Source organism: Aethina tumida, chromosome 7 (assembly GCF_024364675.1).
Source record: "Aethina tumida isolate Nest 87 chromosome 7, icAetTumi1.1, whole genome shotgun sequence".
NCBI lineage: Eukaryota > Metazoa > Arthropoda > Insecta > Coleoptera > Nitidulidae > Aethina > Aethina tumida.
Genome location: NC_065441.1, coordinates 1,822,105 through 1,843,597, shown reverse-complemented (window position 1 = coordinate 1,843,597; position 21,493 = coordinate 1,822,105). Strand labels below are relative to the sequence as shown.

At 32.0% G+C, this 21,493-nt stretch overlaps 1 protein-coding gene across 9 annotated transcripts; it reads right to left on the bottom strand.

The window, feature by feature from the left end:
* Positions 1–825: 825 nt before the first annotated feature.
* Positions 826–20,644, bottom strand: LOC109607608 (apoptosis-resistant E3 ubiquitin protein ligase 1). 9 transcript variants are annotated; one of them, XM_049970136.1, is made up of 15 exons: positions 20,359–20,644; positions 7,648–7,846; positions 5,480–5,643; positions 5,282–5,421; positions 4,648–4,794; positions 4,388–4,535; positions 3,671–3,828; positions 3,397–3,613; positions 3,130–3,341; positions 2,429–3,073; positions 2,222–2,375; positions 1,997–2,163; positions 1,618–1,789; positions 1,465–1,564; positions 826–1,408 (listed from the first exon to the last, which is right to left on the bottom strand). In XM_049970136.1, exons 1-15 carry the CDS (start codon positions 20,534–20,536, stop codon positions 1,306–1,308), a joined length of 2,904 nt encoding a protein of 967 aa, XP_049826093.1. In that variant the 5' UTR covers positions 20,537–20,644; the 3' UTR covers positions 826–1,305. The 9 variants fall into 9 exon arrangements, with proteins under 9 accessions (XP_049826093.1, XP_049826095.1, XP_049826094.1 ...); XM_049970138.1 differs by having other exon boundaries at positions 1,618–1,780; XM_049970137.1 differs by having other exon boundaries at positions 4,654–4,794.
* Between the last annotated feature and the right edge of the window lie 849 nt (positions 20,645–21,493).

Below are 21,493 nucleotides of genomic sequence, written 5' to 3'. Positions count from 1 at the left end.
CTCAAAAAATCAAATATTACTTAAGTAAATTAAATGCATTGAGAGCTTGTTACCATAAATGCAATTATTAAATAGTTCTGTCATATAAAACTTCTTAATACATCCAAACTAATTTAAAATGTGTGTATATTGATAATATTTAATGTTTATATTAAACAGAAGTATCAGAAAAGTATCAAATTGAGGTGTGTTTTTGAGGCATTAAAACATCTTGTAACTTGCAAATCGTTTATTCTAATCCTATAAAAAAATATAACAAGAATATCAGCTTTCTGATTCCTTCTAATCTAATACAAAATAGTACTTAGAATAAATACTAATAAAATCAAATATTTCTTAAGTAAATTGAGGGCTTATAACCATAAATGCAATTAGTAAATAATTCTACCATATAAAGCTTCTTAATACATCCAAACTAATACAAAATGTGTATATGTTAACAATATTTGATGTTTATATTAAATAGAAGTATCAGAAAAGTATCAGATCAAATTGAACATTGGGTATTTGAGACATTAAAACATCTTGCAACTTGTAAATCTTTTATTCTAATCTTACAAAAAATATAACAAGAATATCAGCCTTCTGATTGTTTCTAATCTAATACAAAATAGTACTTAGAATAAATACTAATAAAATCAAATATTACTTAAGTAAATTAAATGCATTGAGGGCTTATAACCATAAATTAAATTATTAAATAGTTATCTCATATAAAACTAATACAAAATGTGTATATATTGATAGATAATATTTGATATTTATATTAAACAGAAGTATCAGATCAATTGAACATTGGGTTTTTGAGGCATTAAAACATCTTGTAACTTGTAAATCGTTTATTCGAATTCTAGAAATAAATATAACAAAAATATCAGACTTCTGAACGCTTCTAATCTAATATAAAATAATACTAAATAAATACTAATAATATCAAATATCACTTAAGTAAATCAAATGCATTAAGTGCTTATAACCATAAATGCAGTAATTAATAATACAAAACTTGTCCGTACAGGTACAATACTTATAAAACACACCGGACCATAATAATAAACAATAGGCACATTATTATTACAATCCAGCATTTTGATCAAATAGTTTTGTTTTAGCTAAGCAGCTTAAATTTCTACCACTTTTGCAGAGATTGCTATTATTATCATTATTATTACTCATCAATTCCTAAAAAATCTCACTGTTAATCTGCACGTGGTTTTTAAATGTATCACTCGTTATTCGTTATTACAACAAAATTACTGTAACTTGTGCACAGGGCAAAAATTAAGTAGTGAATATAATTATTGCTTAGACCATTCCGAAGCCTTCGGTTCCTTCACTGATAGCAAGGAGTAGAGATTTTTCAAAGTGCTCATAACAATCGTAGTCAGGCAAACATAATTGGTTGAAACTGTAATTCAAAACATGTTACATAATAGAAGAAACGTTATAAACTTAAGTTATTACCAAGTGTGTGCAGTAGGCAAATTTCCAAAAGTGGGAGCAGCTGTAATCTGGAATCTGGGCGTCAGCTCTTTGAAACCACCAGGAGGAAGTTGAGAGCAACCTAAAACTCAATATTAATTAGTATATCATGCTGAATTTAAAGGGGTGATGTACCGGTGGTGAATTGGAGGAGACGAGCCATTTCTTCTTGGGTGAAGTTACCGACAGCGGCCCAAAACCAACCGACGATGCGTCTAAATTCCGTCGAATTGCCGTTGACGACGTGATGTGCCTTGAAGTCAGCGATGCTGTACTGGCCGGTACCGCACAGAAGCAACTGGAACGCCCATATCAACAAATATTATTAATTTACATTAACAATCGGGGGCACTAAGCGACAACTCTAGAAACGGCTTATACATTCAAAAAGAAAGGTTCTTATAGACAGACAGATCTAAGACAGTTGTTATAAGCAGCTAAAAAGCCTAGATTAACTAAGCTGTTAATTTCTATCACAAGTTAAGTACAATCAAATGGTACAGCTATGTCTTACTTCGAGTTCGTTTTCGTCGAAGATGCTCAGCAAATTGTCGGGTATTAGTTCGTTAAGTCCTTTAAGGAAGGCTTCCATTTCGTCCTTGATGCTTGTCGCCAGTTTGTATTGAGCCAACGCGTCTAAATATTGGAGTTTCGTTGCATCTCTTACTCTTATCTTCGAACCTAATAGTGATAATAGTAAGTTAAATGCAATGGCGTACATAGTAATAAGTAAAATTACCGTTGGGTATTAATTCAACATTTTTGACCAGTTGTCCGGAAGAATCGTACTCTTCTTCAACGAAATAAAGCTCAGTATCGATGTGATCTATGTCGTTCTCTAACAGGTACTTAATCTTCGATAAGTACAAATCGGGATCGTCCTGTTCGAAGTACTACAACCGAAACAGCATTAAAGCAAGTTCCTAATAATTTTTAATGTTAGTACCTTGTAGTGTACTCTAAGTCCGATAACCTGTGCTAAAAAGGACCTGGTGAATCTGGCACGAACAAGCTGCCTGTACGAACTGCTTAAGGCACTTTCATACAAACACTTTCCCACGACTTTGCCGGCAAACTCGTAGTGTTTCAGCTTCAAATGGGCAGGCCGACGAGGGTTAGGGTGCACCAACGACTGCTGACCGCCGTCGTGGAAGCTGGCGAACAGCTGGTTCTTGGCGTCGAACAATTGGGCGCATATCAACTCGAACCATTCGCGCCTCAGACCGCCCCAGTCGATGCCTTGCTCGCCTTGGAATGTGATCTCGAAGTTCCGGCACCAGTCCGAGACCGAGAAATTTTTGGTCGCCTTCATGCTGCTCTCCAGCAGTTTCTCCCTGTTGACTTTCATCGACAGTTTCTCGTGATAGTGCTTCTGGTGGTACTTTCTGACTTCGTGGTGGAAGAAGTCTTGCTTGTCCTTGAACGTTTCCGATCCACCCATGTTTTTGAGAAGGAACTGGGCGAAAGTGGCGGCGATCACGTTCCGCTCTTTGGATACTAGTTCTATTTTGGGTTGACAGCCGTCGTCTACTGTGAAACAGCTGCTGGTGTTATCACCTATTTTTGGTATTGTCTCTGCTTGAAAATTGAACTGGAACAAACCCAAACAGTGAGGGGAAGTTTTGTGTGTTACGACGAAGAGTTTACCTTTGTTGACGGACATAATCTAAAAGTGTAAAGCCTCTTCGGTATGAACTTTAGGATAAGTTCTTTGATTATTAGCTGCTTCGGGGACACGTAACAAAGCACTTTTTTCGCCTTGGTTAAACGGTCCCCGTTTATTCCTACTAGTTTAGCTTCGTAGCAAACGTTGTGGTTCTTAGATGCCACATTTCTATGGACTAGAGTAGAATCTATACCTGAAACAAAAACACGGTTGTATGTTGTAACATTTAGTTTTTTTATGTACGGTACTATTTAATACGATGATGTCGAAATCTCCGTTGTGAAGCTCCGTGTTGTTATATTTGATGGTGGCGTGGTAGCAGCCCTCGTTCAGAAACTTGAGCTGGATGCTGACGCGCTGCGATTGCCAATCATAATCGAGGGTTGTGGTAAAATTGTCCTCGATTATGTCCAGGTTCGAATCCTGCGACGATGTTCCCAACTGAGATATGTCGACGGTGTAATTCTGTACAATATATGGCACAATTAATGGTGCATCTAATAAGTGGAATAAGTAGCTTACTTTAGTAGGATCATCGTTCAAATTAAAAATACAAATATTGCTATATTCATCACGCGGTTCGATGTACAACAAGTGGGGAATGTTGGCGGTGCACACCACGGTACTGCAATGTCGTACCACGATCGTCCTCTGGGCAAAAGGCGGTCCAGCGACAAAACCTACGAAGGGAAGGTTATGAACCAATTGTTTGATGTGTCTACAGTGAATTAAATTTAATTAAAATATTATATAAAATACTGTTTTATGATGTGGATAATTTTAATTTTCTGTATTAAATATACTCACTGACAGTGAAATTGCTACACCAAGAAGGAGGTGCTCAAATTTAATATTGTTTTGGTAAAACAAAGAGTAAACCATTAAAATTTGGAAATAAAATGGCGTTGCAATTTCTCTGTCAGTGAGTATAGATTCAAAAATATGTTTAATATATTTTATTTTAGCCATTTTATTTCAATTTTTACAACTCTAGGGGCCGGAATATTAAATTTATTTTACCTTTTATATATTTGAGTATGTCAAGGAGGGTAGAAGCTGTTCGTAGAGTACGACCTTGTACTGATTAAAAAATGTAGCAGTTAATCTGTTTTTTAATTTTAATTAATTTTATTTTATTAATTATCAATTTCTCAAGGAATTTGGTGATATTGGTTTTATTATTGGTTTCAAAATAATTGATATTCTGATTTGTTTTACTTTAATGATATTTGATGTTACCTCTCATGAATGGACTTCCAGCTACATGTTGGTTCCCTACCATAACGCTGATCTTGTACTGCCCCGCATGGCGTACCATAAATTTAACCTTCGCCAAGTTGGCGCTATTCGGATCGGTCGGCGAGCCCAATTCACTAATCACCGCTATCTGTGAACGTTAAAAATTTATATAGCCATGTAAAATTTTTAAAGTGATAAGCGAAAACAATGGACGTACACGTACAAGTGCACAACGTAAGGAATGAAGTCGCTCGATTTACCTTTACCTTTCTAGGGCCCTCGGACACGTCCACGATAAAATTGTCGGTATCACAGATTGGATAAGGCTGTCCGTTACGCTGGTAGAACTGTACGGTGAAGCACACCGTGTGGCCCACCGGGTGCGGGTCGGACCACTGAAAATTAACCTGAAACAAAATCCAATTAAAACCGACTTGTATTTACAATCTATCTGTGTTATCTTAACACAGTTAATTAGCCTTTGATCAGGGAATGTTGTCGTCTCATTTTTTTCAACACTTACTTGTTTCGTAATTCGAGTAATTATTAATTACTGTTTAAAACAGATAACACTAATTGGACACAGCGTACAGCTAAAATCAGAATTAATAATAATAAATAAACTAACCTCATAATTACAATCTGCGAATTCCTTGCACATAATAGAGAAATTGCGACAACGTCCACCGATAACAATAAATACCATAAATAATGCAATAACAATTCATGTACGTATTTGAATCATTGCCGCGATACGTACGAACATTTCCCGTTGTTTTTTCAGTACAGCATCTCAAAATAGATCTCGAAATGTATTGCTTGTAATATTCGCAATGATAATAAATTACTAATCGGTTTATTTATGTTCCGAATTACTTAAGTCATAATTTTCACCTTGCAATTGGAGGGCAGTAGATATTTTCCGGTGACGTATTGCAAAAGGGAGTGTTTCGCTTCCGGAGCGAGCGAGGGCTGAGTCATGGCTGCCAGGGTGACCAGACCAGCGACGGAGACCGAAACCACCAGCATACCCCCTGCAAAACGTTCAAAAAGTATTGTTGTCTCCGAAACTAGAACAAGGACTTAGTTTACCCCATGTCCATGCGTCTTGGTGGTTGCTGCTCTTGACTACTTCGGACCAGAGATCGTTCTTGAGGGTGTCGAGGATCTGTTTGTTCGTCGGCAACGATTGTCTCGCGCTACTCCACCGAGCGAAGTCCTTGTTGAAAAGGGGCTTCGCCTTATTGTCTTCTAGCCTGTGGAATTCGACGAAAATCTTTAAATATTATGAATTAGTCATCCGCCACACTAATAGATGGGCTGATTCACGAAATAGTTATGTGTATATAATTTTTCAACATTATTTTTAAAAACATTTAAGTTAAGTTTGGATTTACAATCAATTTTAGTTTCAACACTTAATACGAGAAGGATTTTGATCATATTTCAATATAATTCAGTATGAATATATAAAAACTTCAAATTTATAATAATTTATGGAATCTCTATATTTAACTAACTAACTAACCAATAAACCAATAAATAATGATCACATTCTATAAATTAAAGTTTTTCAACATGTCTATTGTATTATTAAGTTTGTTTTTAATAAAATAAAAGTTCTGATCATTTATTAGTTAAGTTAACATTTAATTTGATTTAATTTTTTAATATTCTGTTTAAAAATTAAGTCTAGAGAAACCAAAAAATTAAAGTTTTTCAACATGTTTAAGTTATTATTAAGCTTCTTTTTCATAAATCAATTTATTACTTAAGTTAGCACCTAATTAAGGTATTTTTTTTTATTTTCTTTTATATATAAAATTTAAATTAAATCTAGAGTTCAACATGTTGAATGTATTATTAAGTTTACTTTTAATATTCTATAAAAAAACTTAATTAAGTCTAGAAATTTTATAAATTTAAAGTTTTTCAACATGTCTAAGATAATATTAAGTTTCTTTTTAATAAAACAAAAGTTCTAATAATTTATTGGTTCAGTTTAGTATAATTTTTAAATATTTTATATAAAAACTTTAAATTACGTCTGGAAATTTTATAAATTAAAGTTTTTCAATATGTTTTACTTATTATTAAGTATCATTTTAATAATACAAAAGTTTTAATCATTTATTAGTTAAGTTAGCATCTAATTTAGTATATAATTTTTAAATATTTTATATAAAAATTTTAAATTACGTCTGGAAATTCTATAAATTAAACTTTTTCTACATGTTTAAGGTATTATTAAGTTTCTTTTTAATAAAACAAAAGTTCTCATTATTTATTAGTTTATAATATAATTTAGTATTTTTTTTTAATATTTTATATAAAAACTTTAAATTAAGTCAAGAGATTCCAAAAATTAAAGTTTTTCAATGTTTTACTTATTATTAGGTATCATTTTAATAATACAAAAATTTTAATCATTTATTAGTTAAGTTAGCATATAATTTAGTGTATAATTTTTAAATATTTTATATAAAAAGTTTAAATTACGTCTGGAAATTTTATAAATTAAAGTTTTTACATGTTTAAGGTATTATTAAGTTTCTTTTTAATAAAACAAAAGTTCTCATTATTTATTAGTTAAGTTAGCATATAATTTAGTAATTTTTTTTAATATTTTATATAAAAACTTTAAATTAAGTCAAGAGATTCCAAAAATTAAAGTTTTTCAATGTGTTTTACTTATTATTAAGTATCATTTTAATAATACAAAAGTTTTAATCATTTATTAGTTAGCATCTAATTTAGTGTATAATTTTTAAATATTTATATAAAAAGTTTAAATTACGTCTGGAAATTCTATAAATTAAAGTTTTTCAACATGTTCAAGGTATAATTAAGTTTTTTTTTTAATATTTTATATAAAAACTTTAAATTAAGTCTAGATTCCAAAAGTTTTTCAATATGTTTTATTTATTATTATGTATTTTTTTAATAAAACAAAAATTTTGATCGTTTATTAGTTAAGTGGCGTCTAATTTAATATAATTTATTATTTTCTTATATGAAAACTTGAAATTAAGTCTGGAGATTCTATAAATTAAAGTTTTTCTACATGTTTAAGTTTAGTATAACTTATTTTTTATATAAAAACTTTAAACACAAGAAAATAATCATTTATTAGTTGTTAGTAAGTTTAATTTTTTATTTATTCTTATTTTTTTGATTTTTTTTAATATAACAAATGATTTTTATCTGATCCTGCATAAGTTTTGAATATATTTCACAGTTGTCCCACATAAATGTCATACCAATAAACGTCATCGAGTCGTGCGACCTCGAGGGCCAGCAGTCTGGGGTAGTAGTGCTGGAGGGCGAACTTAGCGAGCCATTGGCGCAGCACGAGTCGTTGCTGCAGCACCAGCGCGGCCTCCTGCAGTCGCTGCTCGTCGGTGGCCGGCAGCTCCGGCAGCTCCCCCAACTGCGCGCACTGGCTCAACTGCGATATCCCTGAAACGATCACAATTTTCAAAACGAACTGAATATTTCAAATGATATTTTTCGACCGTTACGGATTTCATTTCGGGAACGATAAAAATGGTGCAGCGGCCCGAAACCAATTTGTATTCATTGACCTTTAAATTTTTGATGCGGCTTATTTAATTTGCCCCGTTGTTTTGGGGGTGCACTGGCTGAAAACCGGCCACGGATCGTTCGTGTTTTATGCCGTGCCCTTAATTGCCACCCCGCACCTCAACGGGTTAATTTCGTTCGCTGCTATTTCGTTTTTTTATTTTCTACGCGAACAAGTGGTGGAGATTAAACTTGGATATTTTACTGTATCAGTGAAAATGGGGATTTGGCGTGCTCAGAATTATTAGAGTTCCAGAAATATTACCAAATTTTTTTGAGGTAACATATATTTCAATAATATTATCCTTTGAAATTGATAAAATAACTAAAGGCACCCCGAAAAGTGATCAATCAAAAACACAAAGGGACGAGAGACAAAGGTGAAACAAAAGGGAACAGACACAAAACTTTTCTTTCAACAACAAAGCAAAACAGACCGTTTGACGCCTCAGTTTCGCACCATTAAGCGATCCGCCCCCACGGAAAATTAAAAGCGTTCGAAAAGTGGTTTCGGTGAACTTTTCCGGTGGTTAAAACGTGGCAAAAGGACACCGAAACGGCCATTCAATTTGCGCTTCGCACGGTCGTAAGTGCTCTTTATTTTATCGCATTTTTAAACGTCCGAGAGAGTTTACGGCTTTGATGGAGGTGCACGACAATCCCGGACCAGCAGGACCTCTCGCTTATTAAAAAGTTTCCGGCCGAGGCGAAGAAGTGTCGAGGGAATCGATAATTCGGACGGGATTACGGTGAATCACAAGTCATCAAGTTCTAGACGATGAATTGTTCTACTTATGGTCTAATTAAATAAAAATACTTTTTTGTGGTAATGTTTAATCAAATAAGGAAATATGTAATTAGAACATCATAAATTAAATTAATACTTAATTGATAATTAAGTGTGTTTTAATACCTTACTTTAACAACTTTACTCAATTTTTAGTTATAAAAATCTGTATTATATATTTATAAAACTTATTTAGTATTGACAGTTGAAAAATCGTTGTTTCAACGTGGTATATGTAATAATAACTTCATTTTTTATTCAATAAAATGGGTAATCTGAAACAATATAAATTATATTAAGTTGTCAATGTTTAGTTATAAAATACTGAATTTTATAATCATACAACTTATTTGGTATTGACAGTTGAAAAATCATTGGTTCAAATAAAAGTATTTAATAATTGACTTAATTTTTATCAAATAAGAAAATGAGTAATCAAGAATAATGTAAATTAAATTAAATTCTTAATAATTAATTATATTTTAATACTTTACTTTGATAATTTTACTCAATATTAATTTATAAAATAGTGTATTTTATATTCATGTAGCTTATTTGATATGACAGTATTGATTTAATTTGAAATATTTGATAAAAAATGAAGTTAACTATCCAACAATGTAAATTTAATTTTATTCAAGATTATTAATTGTCTTTTAATACCTTACTTAGATAATGTTACTCAGTGTTTAATGGTAAAATACTATATGTTATAGTCATATAATCTATTTAGTTTCAATAATTGGAAAATCATTGTTTTAAATCGAGGAATTTAATAATTTTTTATTTATTTTTTATAATGTAAGAAAATATGTATTCTGGAACAATATAAATCAAATTAAATTCATAGTAATTATGTGTGTTTTAATACTTTACTTTATCCACTTTAGTCACTGTCATTTTATAGCCATTAAGTAACTTATTTGGTACTGATAATTGAAAAATCATTGCTTCAAAGTGTTTAATAATTATCTTCATTTTTTATCAAATAAGAAAATGAGTAATCAGAAACTATCTAAATCAAATTAATTTCTTGGTGATTAATTGTGTTTTAATTTGATTAGTCAACGCCTAGTCATTATATAAATTTTTTATAGGCATATAATCTATTTAATTTCATCATTAATTGGTAAAACGTTATTTTAAAAAGTTTTGTTTTGTATTTTAGTAAGAAAATGTATAATCAGAAACTATACAGTACCCCTAATCAACAACTAAAAACTAATTCTCCACATAAACATTATATTGTCCAAAACTGTTACCATTATCCCCATAAAAACATGTTTTTCAAGTATACTTCTCGATTGTTCTGAATTTTCCCATTGCAACTGAAACATCTGTCCCGTCCAGCAATTTCAAGTCATCCCCCCAGTCTCATTTCAGTTTAGCTGCAATATTTGCGCCCGTATAGCTGTCACATCCCCTCTCGCAGATTTGAATTGTGTCACTGGAAATTGCTCTTCATAACGGATAGTTGTGGATTTAATCGTAGTTTAATCCCGGTTCGGACATTTGAAATATGTACAGCAAATAAAGGCATCGCATCGAACGTTCCTATTTAATTAGTGTGCATGTTAAATCGCTACTTTGCCTCAAACTTCCACCGTTCCGGAAGTTTATAACCCCATTAATAATCTGGAATAGTGATAACTTCGAGGGTGTAATTAAGTCAGCCCCGAAACCTGACAAACTGACGCAGTACCGAAATTAAATTTCCGTTATTCATTCATAATTTATAACAGATACACTTCTAGTTATATTGTTGTTGGGCCCGTAATTAATTAGGTTTGAAAACCGTGCCAAATTCTGAATGAACAACGTGGAAAAAACGGTGAAACTTTTCGCTTGGCTCGCGTTCAACCGCCCCCTAGTTGCAGCCGCCCCCGTCTTATGAATTATCGTTGTGCGGACGAAATTCCGCAGGTTCATAAAATTAAAAGGGGGTCACAACTATCAGGGGTGTACTGTTCTGTTTCCAGTTGCCTTTGTGCCTTCATGTTTTGTTGGTTTTTGGTTGTTTCTTGTTAAACTAGTTACACAAATCCATTCTCGGTTAATAATTCACGTCGCCGAATCGATCGGCAATAATAGGAAAAAATAAACCGTACATTATTTATTATTAACAACCCATTTGGAAAACAATCAATATAGGAGGTCACTTATAATTACCCCCGGTCATTTTTCACTGGAATCGATTTAGTTCGCGTGCTGCTGCGCCCCCCGAAAAATACCCCGCATTAAAAACTGAACGTTACTCACTTGTACTGTTGGTTGGGGAGCACGTAAAAACAGTTCGCATTGAATAGCTGAACTATTCGTCAGACGTGAAACAGACTGTGGACGATAACAGGTGTAGCCTTGCGAAAAACGTAAACGTTTCGGCACGGAATGAGTAGTCGATGCGTCATTTGCGATGCGTGAAGGTTTATCGCCCAATTTTGATCGCACGTCATTATTTAATGGCAAAATAATTGGGTTTTTATGTGGAAAATTTGTTGATTTTTTTTCTGGTCACGTTATAATTTATTACCAAAATAAATAGAGTTTAATTAAAGCAATAAATAGAGTTTAAAACAAATTTAATTTTGCAGAGTAAACATGACAATATAAATATATGTTTACTCAGCACCATTTAAAATTAACAAATATTTGACAAACTTTATTATCAAAAATTATAATAATTAATCCAATATCCAGAACTTCAACCCCTGCTTTGTTATGAAGCATTTACACCTCTGTGACTCTTTTTAGATTATTCCTCAAATACAGCCTGTGTGAGGTCTGGAACAACTTTGAGAAGCTTTCTATTGGGTTCATATTCAATTTTTCAATTTCAACTTCTCTAAGAACGTCTATCAAATGAGAAATGGGTAATCAGAAACAATATAAATTAAATTAAATTCTTGCTAATTAATTATGTTTTAATATATATTTTACATTGACAATTTTACTCTATAGACCTTTTAGGACATCCCAGATACTTTGGATTCAAAGTGAGTTCACTGTCGTTCTCAAGAAATTTAGACTCACCTCCTCTCGAATTAGTTTTATAATAGGTTCAATTGTAAGATCCTACCCATTTTAGTCAAAAAGCTGAATTTTGGTCAACCATTGTATAATTCATAACTTCTTGATTCGTTGTTTGGCAGTAGAAAAATCAGTATTTAATAATCAACCTCATTTGGAACAGTATAAATTAAGTCAAAGTCTTGTTAATTAATTAATTAATACTTTACTTTGATAATTTTACTGAATATTTATTTATAAAATACTGAATTTTATATTCATATAACTTATTTGATATTGACAGTTGAGAAAATATTGGTTTAAATTGAAGTATTTAATAATCAATTTCATTTTCAATAAATAAAAAAATGTCTAATTAGGAACAACATAAATTAAATTAAATCCTTGCTAATTAATTATGTTTTAACACTTTACTTTGACAATTTTACCCAATGTCTATATAACTAAAAATATTTGAATGTACGTCCAACAATTGAAAATAAAAAATTCAAAAACTTATTTTTCGAAAGTTTTTCCTTAAAAAAAAGTAAGTGTGATTTACTGCGCCAAAATTTATAGGAAAATCATGGTAGACAATGAAAAGCAAAAATGGCTGTAAACCAGTTTTATTTATCTTCAGAATATTCTTAATATTTTTTATTATAATATTGTCATATCTCTTATCTTATACATTTTATATCTTTTTTACATCAGTCGTTAGAAATATTATTATACTATATGAGTTCTTTCCAAGAATTTTTTATGGAAATATAATGGGAAAATGTTCAAGGTTTAAATATAATTACCTATATTTATTTTGTTACACAAACTAATTTTCTTTTTCTCAGTTTTTCCATAAATTAAAGTTATGTTTAAACTAATTATTGATTCGTTAAGTTTAATTGATTTCAATATACAACTGTACATACATTGATGGTCAAAGAAATAGCACAGATTTTAAAATTAAACATTTTGTAACACTTATTATATATATAATTCTCTACATTCTTATTAGGATTTATATTATTTAATTGAATTCAATTTTACAAGGAAGTAAGAAACAGAGGAATGGAAAGTAAGTAATTTCAAAATCAATGTCTAACAGTTAAGAAAAGATTTACAACGTTAAGAACAAAAATCAAACAACCATCTCTTTCTTAAATATAATAAGAAAATGTCCTAACAAAAAACAACTTTTATAAACAAAAAAAATGAAACAATCTGTAAACAAATGTTTTACTAGATTTACTTGTTTACTAGGGAATTAAAAAATAAATTAATTGAATAATACTATAATAGTGTGGCTGGTAGAGTAAGCAGGCGTCGTCTGAATAAACAAAACTACAAAAATATATTTCAACAAAGAAACCAATTAAAATTAGCACAAAAATATATTAATAATCCTTCAGAATTTTGGCAAAAGATACTTTAAAGAGATGAATCCAGGTTCAGTAGAATAGGATTAAATGGTAAACGTTTGTCGTCCTATAAATAATAAGTTTGGGTACATCACAAAACTTTGAAAAACAGTGGTGGAAACGTTATGTCTTTCCTTTGGATAATATAGGACCATTACAGACAATTATTGGAATCATTTGCCAACTAGCTTATATGGATTATTATGAATAATGGCCTGTGTCCAAAGTTATTCAAAATAGGTTAAAGGATTGAAGGTTGTTGAGGTTTTTATTTGGCCAAAGCAATGTCTGGACCTAAATCCAATTGAAAACTTATGGAACATTTAAGGTCCAGATTAAAAAACCAAAAACCATCAAATTTAAATACTGTACAGAGAATATAGTATCGTTAAAAAAAATGCAAGGATAAAAGTTTGAAATTTGTTGTTCATATTTGTTTTCAAAATATCACATTAAAAAGCCCGAATATTATTTAATTGACGAACAAATTGTATGCCCACTGTTTGTTTGCAAACAAGGTGAATCCTCCAGCGAAATTCGTACAATGGTTTTCCATTAATTTATACTCCATTACATAGCAAAGTCCATTAGAGATGAGTTCATAATATCCAACATTTATTATGTGTAATAAGCGAGTCCAGTCTATTATTATTTTACCCCGAATCGATTAAAAAAGCATTGTAATTTCAGTTCTATTAAATAAACAATTCACATGGCATTTTTATGACGAATCAAAAGTACACAAAGGAAAATGTCAGTCAACATTTACTTTAATACTCAATATCCGATCGATTTCTGTTTAATTTAATATAATGTTTATTTATCCAACTAAAAACTACCACTCACAAATTAAATTGAACTGACAAGCTGACAAATTACTAAATTCTGCTCTATTATGCATACATGGATGGTGCGATGATAAATCCGTGTTTCAGTTAACAAAACAGAGGATTTGCGTCTAAACCAACAACATTCGATTACCACAAAACCGTGTGCGTTAAAGATGATTGATGAACATGAATATCAAATTATGCTAAATCTCATCTGAACGTTTATTCACACTGCAAATAATCAACTCTGATTTACGATTACGTACTTGTTTATTTTCTTTTATTTATCATTTATTTTTTCTTATAATTCATTAGATATTTTTTTATTTTGTGCACGTAACCGTTGATTGCCTATGTACCGAGTTGTGTGCTAATTAGGTTTGAAAATGGCCTTTGTAATGACTATTGGCTTTTCTAATTGATGATAATTGCCACTTCCTAATCGCAGACGGAATATATATTGTCGATGAAAGGCCGTTAACATACAGGGTGACCTATAACACTAATTTACAGCCCAAATAGAGGATAATTATATTTTTAAGATAATTCGAGTATCACATTCACTCTTTTTTTCTCTTTGGACTATTCACCTCCATATATAATGACGAGTTTGTATTTATTATTTTACATAAAGCAGCGTGCGTAATTAGAAAGGTCGGTGAATTATGAATCCGACGGATAATTTATTTTGAATGGAAGAAAAAAAGCATATGTAAAAGTTGAGATTTCCAGCAATGTCGCCTTTTGAATTCCTTTGAACACAAATAATTCTAATGTCCCAAGTTCTATACTCTTAATCCTTTAGACTTTATTCAATTCACCAACTTAGGATAAGTAATGAAAATGTTATGTGAACTAAAGAGTGTTTGTGTCAGATTTTCTTCACCTTGAAGCTTTGATGATTGATACCTTCTTTCCATTCAAGCTTTGTGTCAATCGCTTTGACCTATATTTTCTACGAAGAACAACAAATGGTTAAAAAGGAATATTAATTACTTTATTTGAACCCGGTAATTGGAATTAAATATTTTGAGGTGTATCAATTCGTTTATCTTTTTGACATAATTGAGACATTTTTATGTATGTGTCAATAATTTATTAACGAGTCTCTGAAATGTTTGTAAATAAATTGGGTTAAAACTTTCTTTAAATACAGTCTCATTGTCTCCTGTAATGATTTGAAAGCAATTTTAAAATATTCACTGCAATTGAAGCTTCGGAAATTTGTGCATTAGGCAACAAAAACTATTTAAATATATTAGCCATAAAATGAAAATACAGAAAATTTCAAGTAGTCACACTATATAGGGTGATTCACTTAACTTAATTATTCATTAGAAGTTTATGGGGAACGAAAAAAGGTATTGATTTGAAATTTTTGTATCAATTACTTGGCTTGACTTACTTTTATAATTTAGGTAAAAATTTATTTCCGGTTTCGCTGGACCACCTCGTATATTTTTGATTTTTTTTTTTTAAAATTTTGATAGCCCAAATTAAAGTGTCTATAAAACTACCAAATTTGATACTGAAAAGTTTATTTTTGACATACATATTAACCAAAGGTCATCCTTAAAGGAGCTATTATTAACACTTCCAAATTTTAGACAGGATGTTTGTTATTTACGTTTAATTTTGTACATCTAATTGATGATCGAAAATGTCTGTAAAGCTACCAATTTTCATGCAGGAAAGATCTTTTTTGGCATACACGTTAATAAAGGATAATCATTCAACAAGCCATTATTAATATTACCAAATTTTATACAGAGTGTTCCTTATTCATGTTTAATTTTATACATTTTTAAACATCAATAACATTAATATTTTCAATAGAATCCCAAAATCAAATTGAATATTAAAAAGCCTTTTGATTGGTTTTACTAAAAAAATAATGTAATTCTTATAAACAAAAGTATCTGAATTTTTACTTATTTTTTCTATCTCAATATTTTGATTTTGTTTGTAATTGAATATGATACAGATTAACTAAAACCTTGAAAAATTTTATTGGTAAAAAAATCCTGAAAATGGCAGTTCAAATTGCATGAAATTTGAACAATCTACAGCTATAACTAAATTATTTTACTTCTCACCAAAATGAATTAACTAGTTACTGCTGGATAAAAATTTAATACGAAAAATTGCTTAATTTATTTATTTATAAAAATATATATTTTAATCTATTAACATATCTTTATTTAACTTCTTTACTTTTTTACTAATGTATTTCAAAACTAGAACAATGTCTGAAAGTATCCATGTTTAAAGACAAATGATATACATAATTAAGAAACTTTTAATGACCAAAACTATAACAATGCAATTAGAGAACTTATTAATGTTATAGCATAAAAACATAAATAACTAAAATTATCAATTTTCCAGAGTTATTATGAGAAAATTCAAATTGTTATCCCCTTACCGCTTGAGGCACTGAGGGACGGCTGCATCGTCATGCCGATGGAGCAAATCTCGCTGCCCTCCTCCGACCACATGCTCCGCACCGGAAACCAAAACAAAAAAAAAACAAGACGAAAAGAACACGCGCCGCACGCCGGTTAACTGTCGGCGTCGCGTGTCGGATGATGGCTCCGCTGCCGAAACGTCGCCGGGCCGCGCATCCCGGACGCGCGGCCAAAACGCTGTTCCGGATCTCGGCCGGCCGCGGACAATGCAAAAGGTGCGAGACTGAACCGGATAAAGGGGGCGAGAACGCGTGCGGGGTCGCGAAACGGGCGTCGAGCGACTGCTGCAGTGGCACGGCACGGCTTTGTCCGTTACCCCGGGCGACTCGCCCGGCCGATGCGCGCCGCCGCCGAAACAAAAGCAACGCCGACGACCGCCGCCGGGGCACCTCAAGAGCCCCGTCCCCTCAACGTGACGATCATTCAACTGTCGGTGCACGTATCCACTCGGCTCATTTCAATTAATTCATTTTTCTTTCAGATTTTGTCTGAATGCAAAGTCTAAATTGGACTTTTTCTGAAGAATATTTTTAACGAACGGTTGAATTATGCATGTTAGATGGACTGTTAAGTATGGTGGATGCGCCAGGTTATTAGGTCATCTTAAAGATTACAGAAAGCCATTTTATTTATTTTATATAACATGGGTTGAAAATAAATATTTCCTTATTATTAAATAAATTACAATATAGAGGGTGTTATTTATTTTTCTCTACTATCTTCTATGCACTCTGGTTTAACCAGAATTAATATTGACTTATATTACACTTGATCACCACTGGAAGGCAAGAGAACAGAAGAGACGTAAAAAGAAGAGAAGGGAAGAGAAAGAAAGTAAAGAGAAAAGAAGAGAATGGAAGAGAAGAGAAGAGAAGAGAACAGAAGAAAAGAAGAGAAGAGAAGAGTGGAGTGGAGAGGAGAGGAGGGGAGAGGAGGGGAGGGGAAAGAAGAAAAGAGACGAGAAGAGAGAAGAGAATAGAAGAGTGGAGAGGAGAGGAGAGAAGAGGAGAGGAGAGGAGGGGAGGGGAGGGGAAAGAAGAGAAGAGACGAGAAGAGAGAAGAGAAGAGAATAGAAGAGTGGAGTGGAGTGGAGAGGAGAGGAGAGGAGAGGAGAGGAGAGGAGGGGAGAGGAGGGGAGGGGAAAGAAGAAAAGAGACGAGAAGAGAGTAGAAAGAAGAGAATAGAAGAGTGGAGAGGAGAGAAAAGAAGAGGAGAGGAGTGGAGGGGAGGGGAAAGAAGAGAAGAGACGAGAAGAGAGAAGAGAAGAGAATAGAAGAGTGGAGAGGAGAGGAGAGGAGAAGAGAAAAAAAAGGGAAGAAAGAGAAGAGGAGAAAAGAAGAGAAAAAAGGAAGAGAGTCTATTAATTGATTTATTTAAAAATTTTATATAATTTCTATTTGAAATAAAAAATCTTTTTAAGTAGAAATATAATATTTTGGAATACTAATAATAATACGTAATAGGATACACTACAGTCAATGTGTATACCAAGAATGAGCATTATAATTATTAGATATCTTAAAAACAAATGCAAATACAAAATCAATAGTACTTAAAAATGAAATAATAATTACCATATATAGTGCCATTAGAGGAACAAACATTTAAATAATTAGTTAGGTGAATAACCCTGATGAAAAAGTTGTGTCATCCTTCCTTTCTTATATTTATGTATAGTATTTCAATAAAATATCAATTTTTTTTTTTTATTTTCTTTGTTCCCTAACTCATTTTAGGACAACAACAAAGGAAAGAAAAGGATGAATTAATGATTGAGTGGCAACATTTACGGAATATGTCGACATCAAACTATTGTAAGAGTAGGTTTCTCGGGCAATTTATTTCAGGAGGTTTGCGTGTCTATAGCACACATGCCTTGGGGGACCATACACCTTTATTACGGTCCCTGAACAATGAGTTTTAACGTCAATTAGCCAAATGTACTCGAAACATCATAAAAGAGCTAAAAATAAAAAGGTTGAAATAATGTCAAAACGTTTTAGAATATGTAATATATTTCTACAGTTTTATATAATTTAATTAAATTATCTACAACGCCCCAGTAAATCACAGACCGAAGCAAAAACTTATTGGCAAGTAAAAAAATTGCGGCATAATGCGCATTTCGTACATTATCGAAGTGATAAAAATTGGCGAGACGTGCCCGAGAACCGCATCGCTCATCTAACAACGCTGACCCGATAAAGCTGATTTATCGTCGAGGCGACAACATTTAAATCGCATCAATCCGGCATGCAGGTACGAATTGATGGAGCGGCTCCAAAAGATGGAAACGTTGGTCGCGATGCAGCAACCGGTGCGCCAAAATCAATCGTTGATATTTATGTTGCCAGATTTTACCAAATAGGACCCTCTGGCCACTGTAAAACATAATGAATAAAAAGACGGTTCGTCCGTTAAAAATTCCTCATTCACTGTGTTTTCAATCAATGAATTTAATTTAACAAATTGTTTGTAAAACTGGCGCATCCACCTTTTTATAACGCATACACCATTGTTGTGACACGGCGGCGCATCCACCATTCTTATGACGCGGTTGCGCATTCACCATTTTTGTAATGCATTGGCGCATCCACCATTTTTCACAATATATATTTGTTTTATATAAACTCGTTCATCAACGCCGACAATGATTAATAACCCGGATACAATCAACCGAAATTCACGTATGCTTTTCACCCAAAACAAACAAAGAAAATCTGAAACAGCAAGTGTGAAAGAGGGAGATAGGGAACAACGAAAACTCAGGTGTACCGAAACGGTGGCGGCTAATCGCATAACGTTTTATCTCCGTCGTGTTTGCTCGTAAGGGGTGAAAGGGAGAGACGAAGACCCGGTGACCTAATGCGGTTAAGCGTTTGCAGTTTGTTGGATAATAAACGATCTGTTTTTGTTTCTTTTTTATTCTAGTCCTGCAAATGACTCTAAAAACAAACGATGTACGAATTAATTAAAATTTCTTTCTCTGGTTTTGATTTAATGTATCTTGATTGTAATATACACAATCGTTGTATAGAAATAAAACAACAAAGGTACAGTTTACTCGTTTATATTGAAACAATTTACAATAAAAATGCAATACACATACTATTTTTGTCAAGGTTAATTTATACCATGTTAAAAAGATATATACGTACTGCGTCAATCTATTATTCGGTTGGTACTAGAAAACTATGAGTGTAAGTGAAAAAATGAGTCTCTATACGTGAGAACAAGACACATACGAGTATATGCATCTCGTTCTTTCCCACTAAATACTCCACAGAGTGTATTTCTTACTCACGTTCATAATTTTTCCCACCAGTTGAATAATAAAACAGGTACGGTATAATTGGTATGAACTATTAATTTAAACAAAACAAAAAGTAATTTAGTAATTAACCAATTATCAATAAAAATATACATAAATAACAGAAAATAGGATTAATATGGATTAATTTGGTTTCAATTTTATAACTTTCGACTTATTTATGTTTCATGCATTACCAAGTTTGGAATTCCCAAGGCAACATAAACATGTGCTATGAACATGTTAATAACATAAATTACATAAACGTATATTTATGTAATTTAATGTGATACCAAAATATTTTATAGACACGTTTTGAACAACAATGACCATTATTAACTTTAATAACTGCACAATAATGTGGATTATATTTTAAACGTAAGTTAAATATAATTTGTTATTGTCTTATACACGATGACTTGAAAAATTTCCTGTCAAAACAAACGTACATCTGCGGAAAACATTAAAAAACAATACGTAAACAAACACCCACGAAAACAATAACAATGAAACAAACACCAACTGGAACGTTAACAATTAAAACCTGGTACAAACCAAAATGAAACTCACCCTTCTCTTTGAACAGCCTACGATACTCGAACAGCTGATTGTCCCTAAGCCAATCGGCCACCTCGTCTTCAACAGGATCGGATCGACCCTCCCAAAAGACACCCAAACAGATTCGTACAAAAAAGCCGCAGGCAAAAATTAAGAAAACTACCGAAATTACTTTGGCACGTCGGTTCATAACTTCCCCGGATTTCGAATTGGCAGGACGGGGCGCGGTTTTACATTGCTAAAGACGCGAAATCGCCGCCTTTCACGCAACAATCGTGCTGTAAACGGGCCATGTTTTATTTTGGTGAGGCGGCGACATCTGCCTTCGACCTGGGGAAGTTTTACTGAAAATCGATTTTAAAATATGCCGTATTAAATCTAGATTACATGTAAAATTATAGTTCTAAATAAAAATACTTTAGTAAATATTTTAATATTAGAAATTTTAACTGCGTATAAAGATTATATTTATAATATGCAAAATATCTTATTAAACAATTTAAATATTTGTTTAAAACTTAAAAGCTTTAATAATGTATATAGTTTTCATATAAAAATATTTTTAAAATTTAAACTATAATAAATTTATTTCATTAATTATATTGAAATCGTTTGCGAAACATCGGTCTTTAAGAATAAAAGTGTTGAATAATATACTTAACTGTTATCCAGTTTTCTGTCAGCAAGTATAATTAAATTTGTTCTTAGTTGCATAATGTATAGATGGCAGCAGTGCGTATATGTCACCTATAGTAATATGAGCATTTTTTGGTAGTTTTCAAAACAAGTTTTTAATTATTTTAAATTTTTGTATTAAACGCCATTGAATTTATAAAATATCAGAATTTCAAATATATCGATAAAGTAAATAGTGAATATCGAAAACTTTGAGTTTAACGGTTACAGATTCTGTACGCTAGACGAGTCACACTAGCTTGTCTAATCTATAGATGGCGTCATCAGCATAGACATCGTCAGTTTCGGTATCAGTTTTAAAAATACCAAAATCGAAATAGAAAGACTTTTTAAAAACTTTTTATATTTTCGTAATCAGTAATCAAAATCTGTAACTAGTGGGTATATTTTTAGAAAGGCAGTCCATTTTTTGGTATATTACCTTAAAAACAAGATTGTATAAATTGTTTGC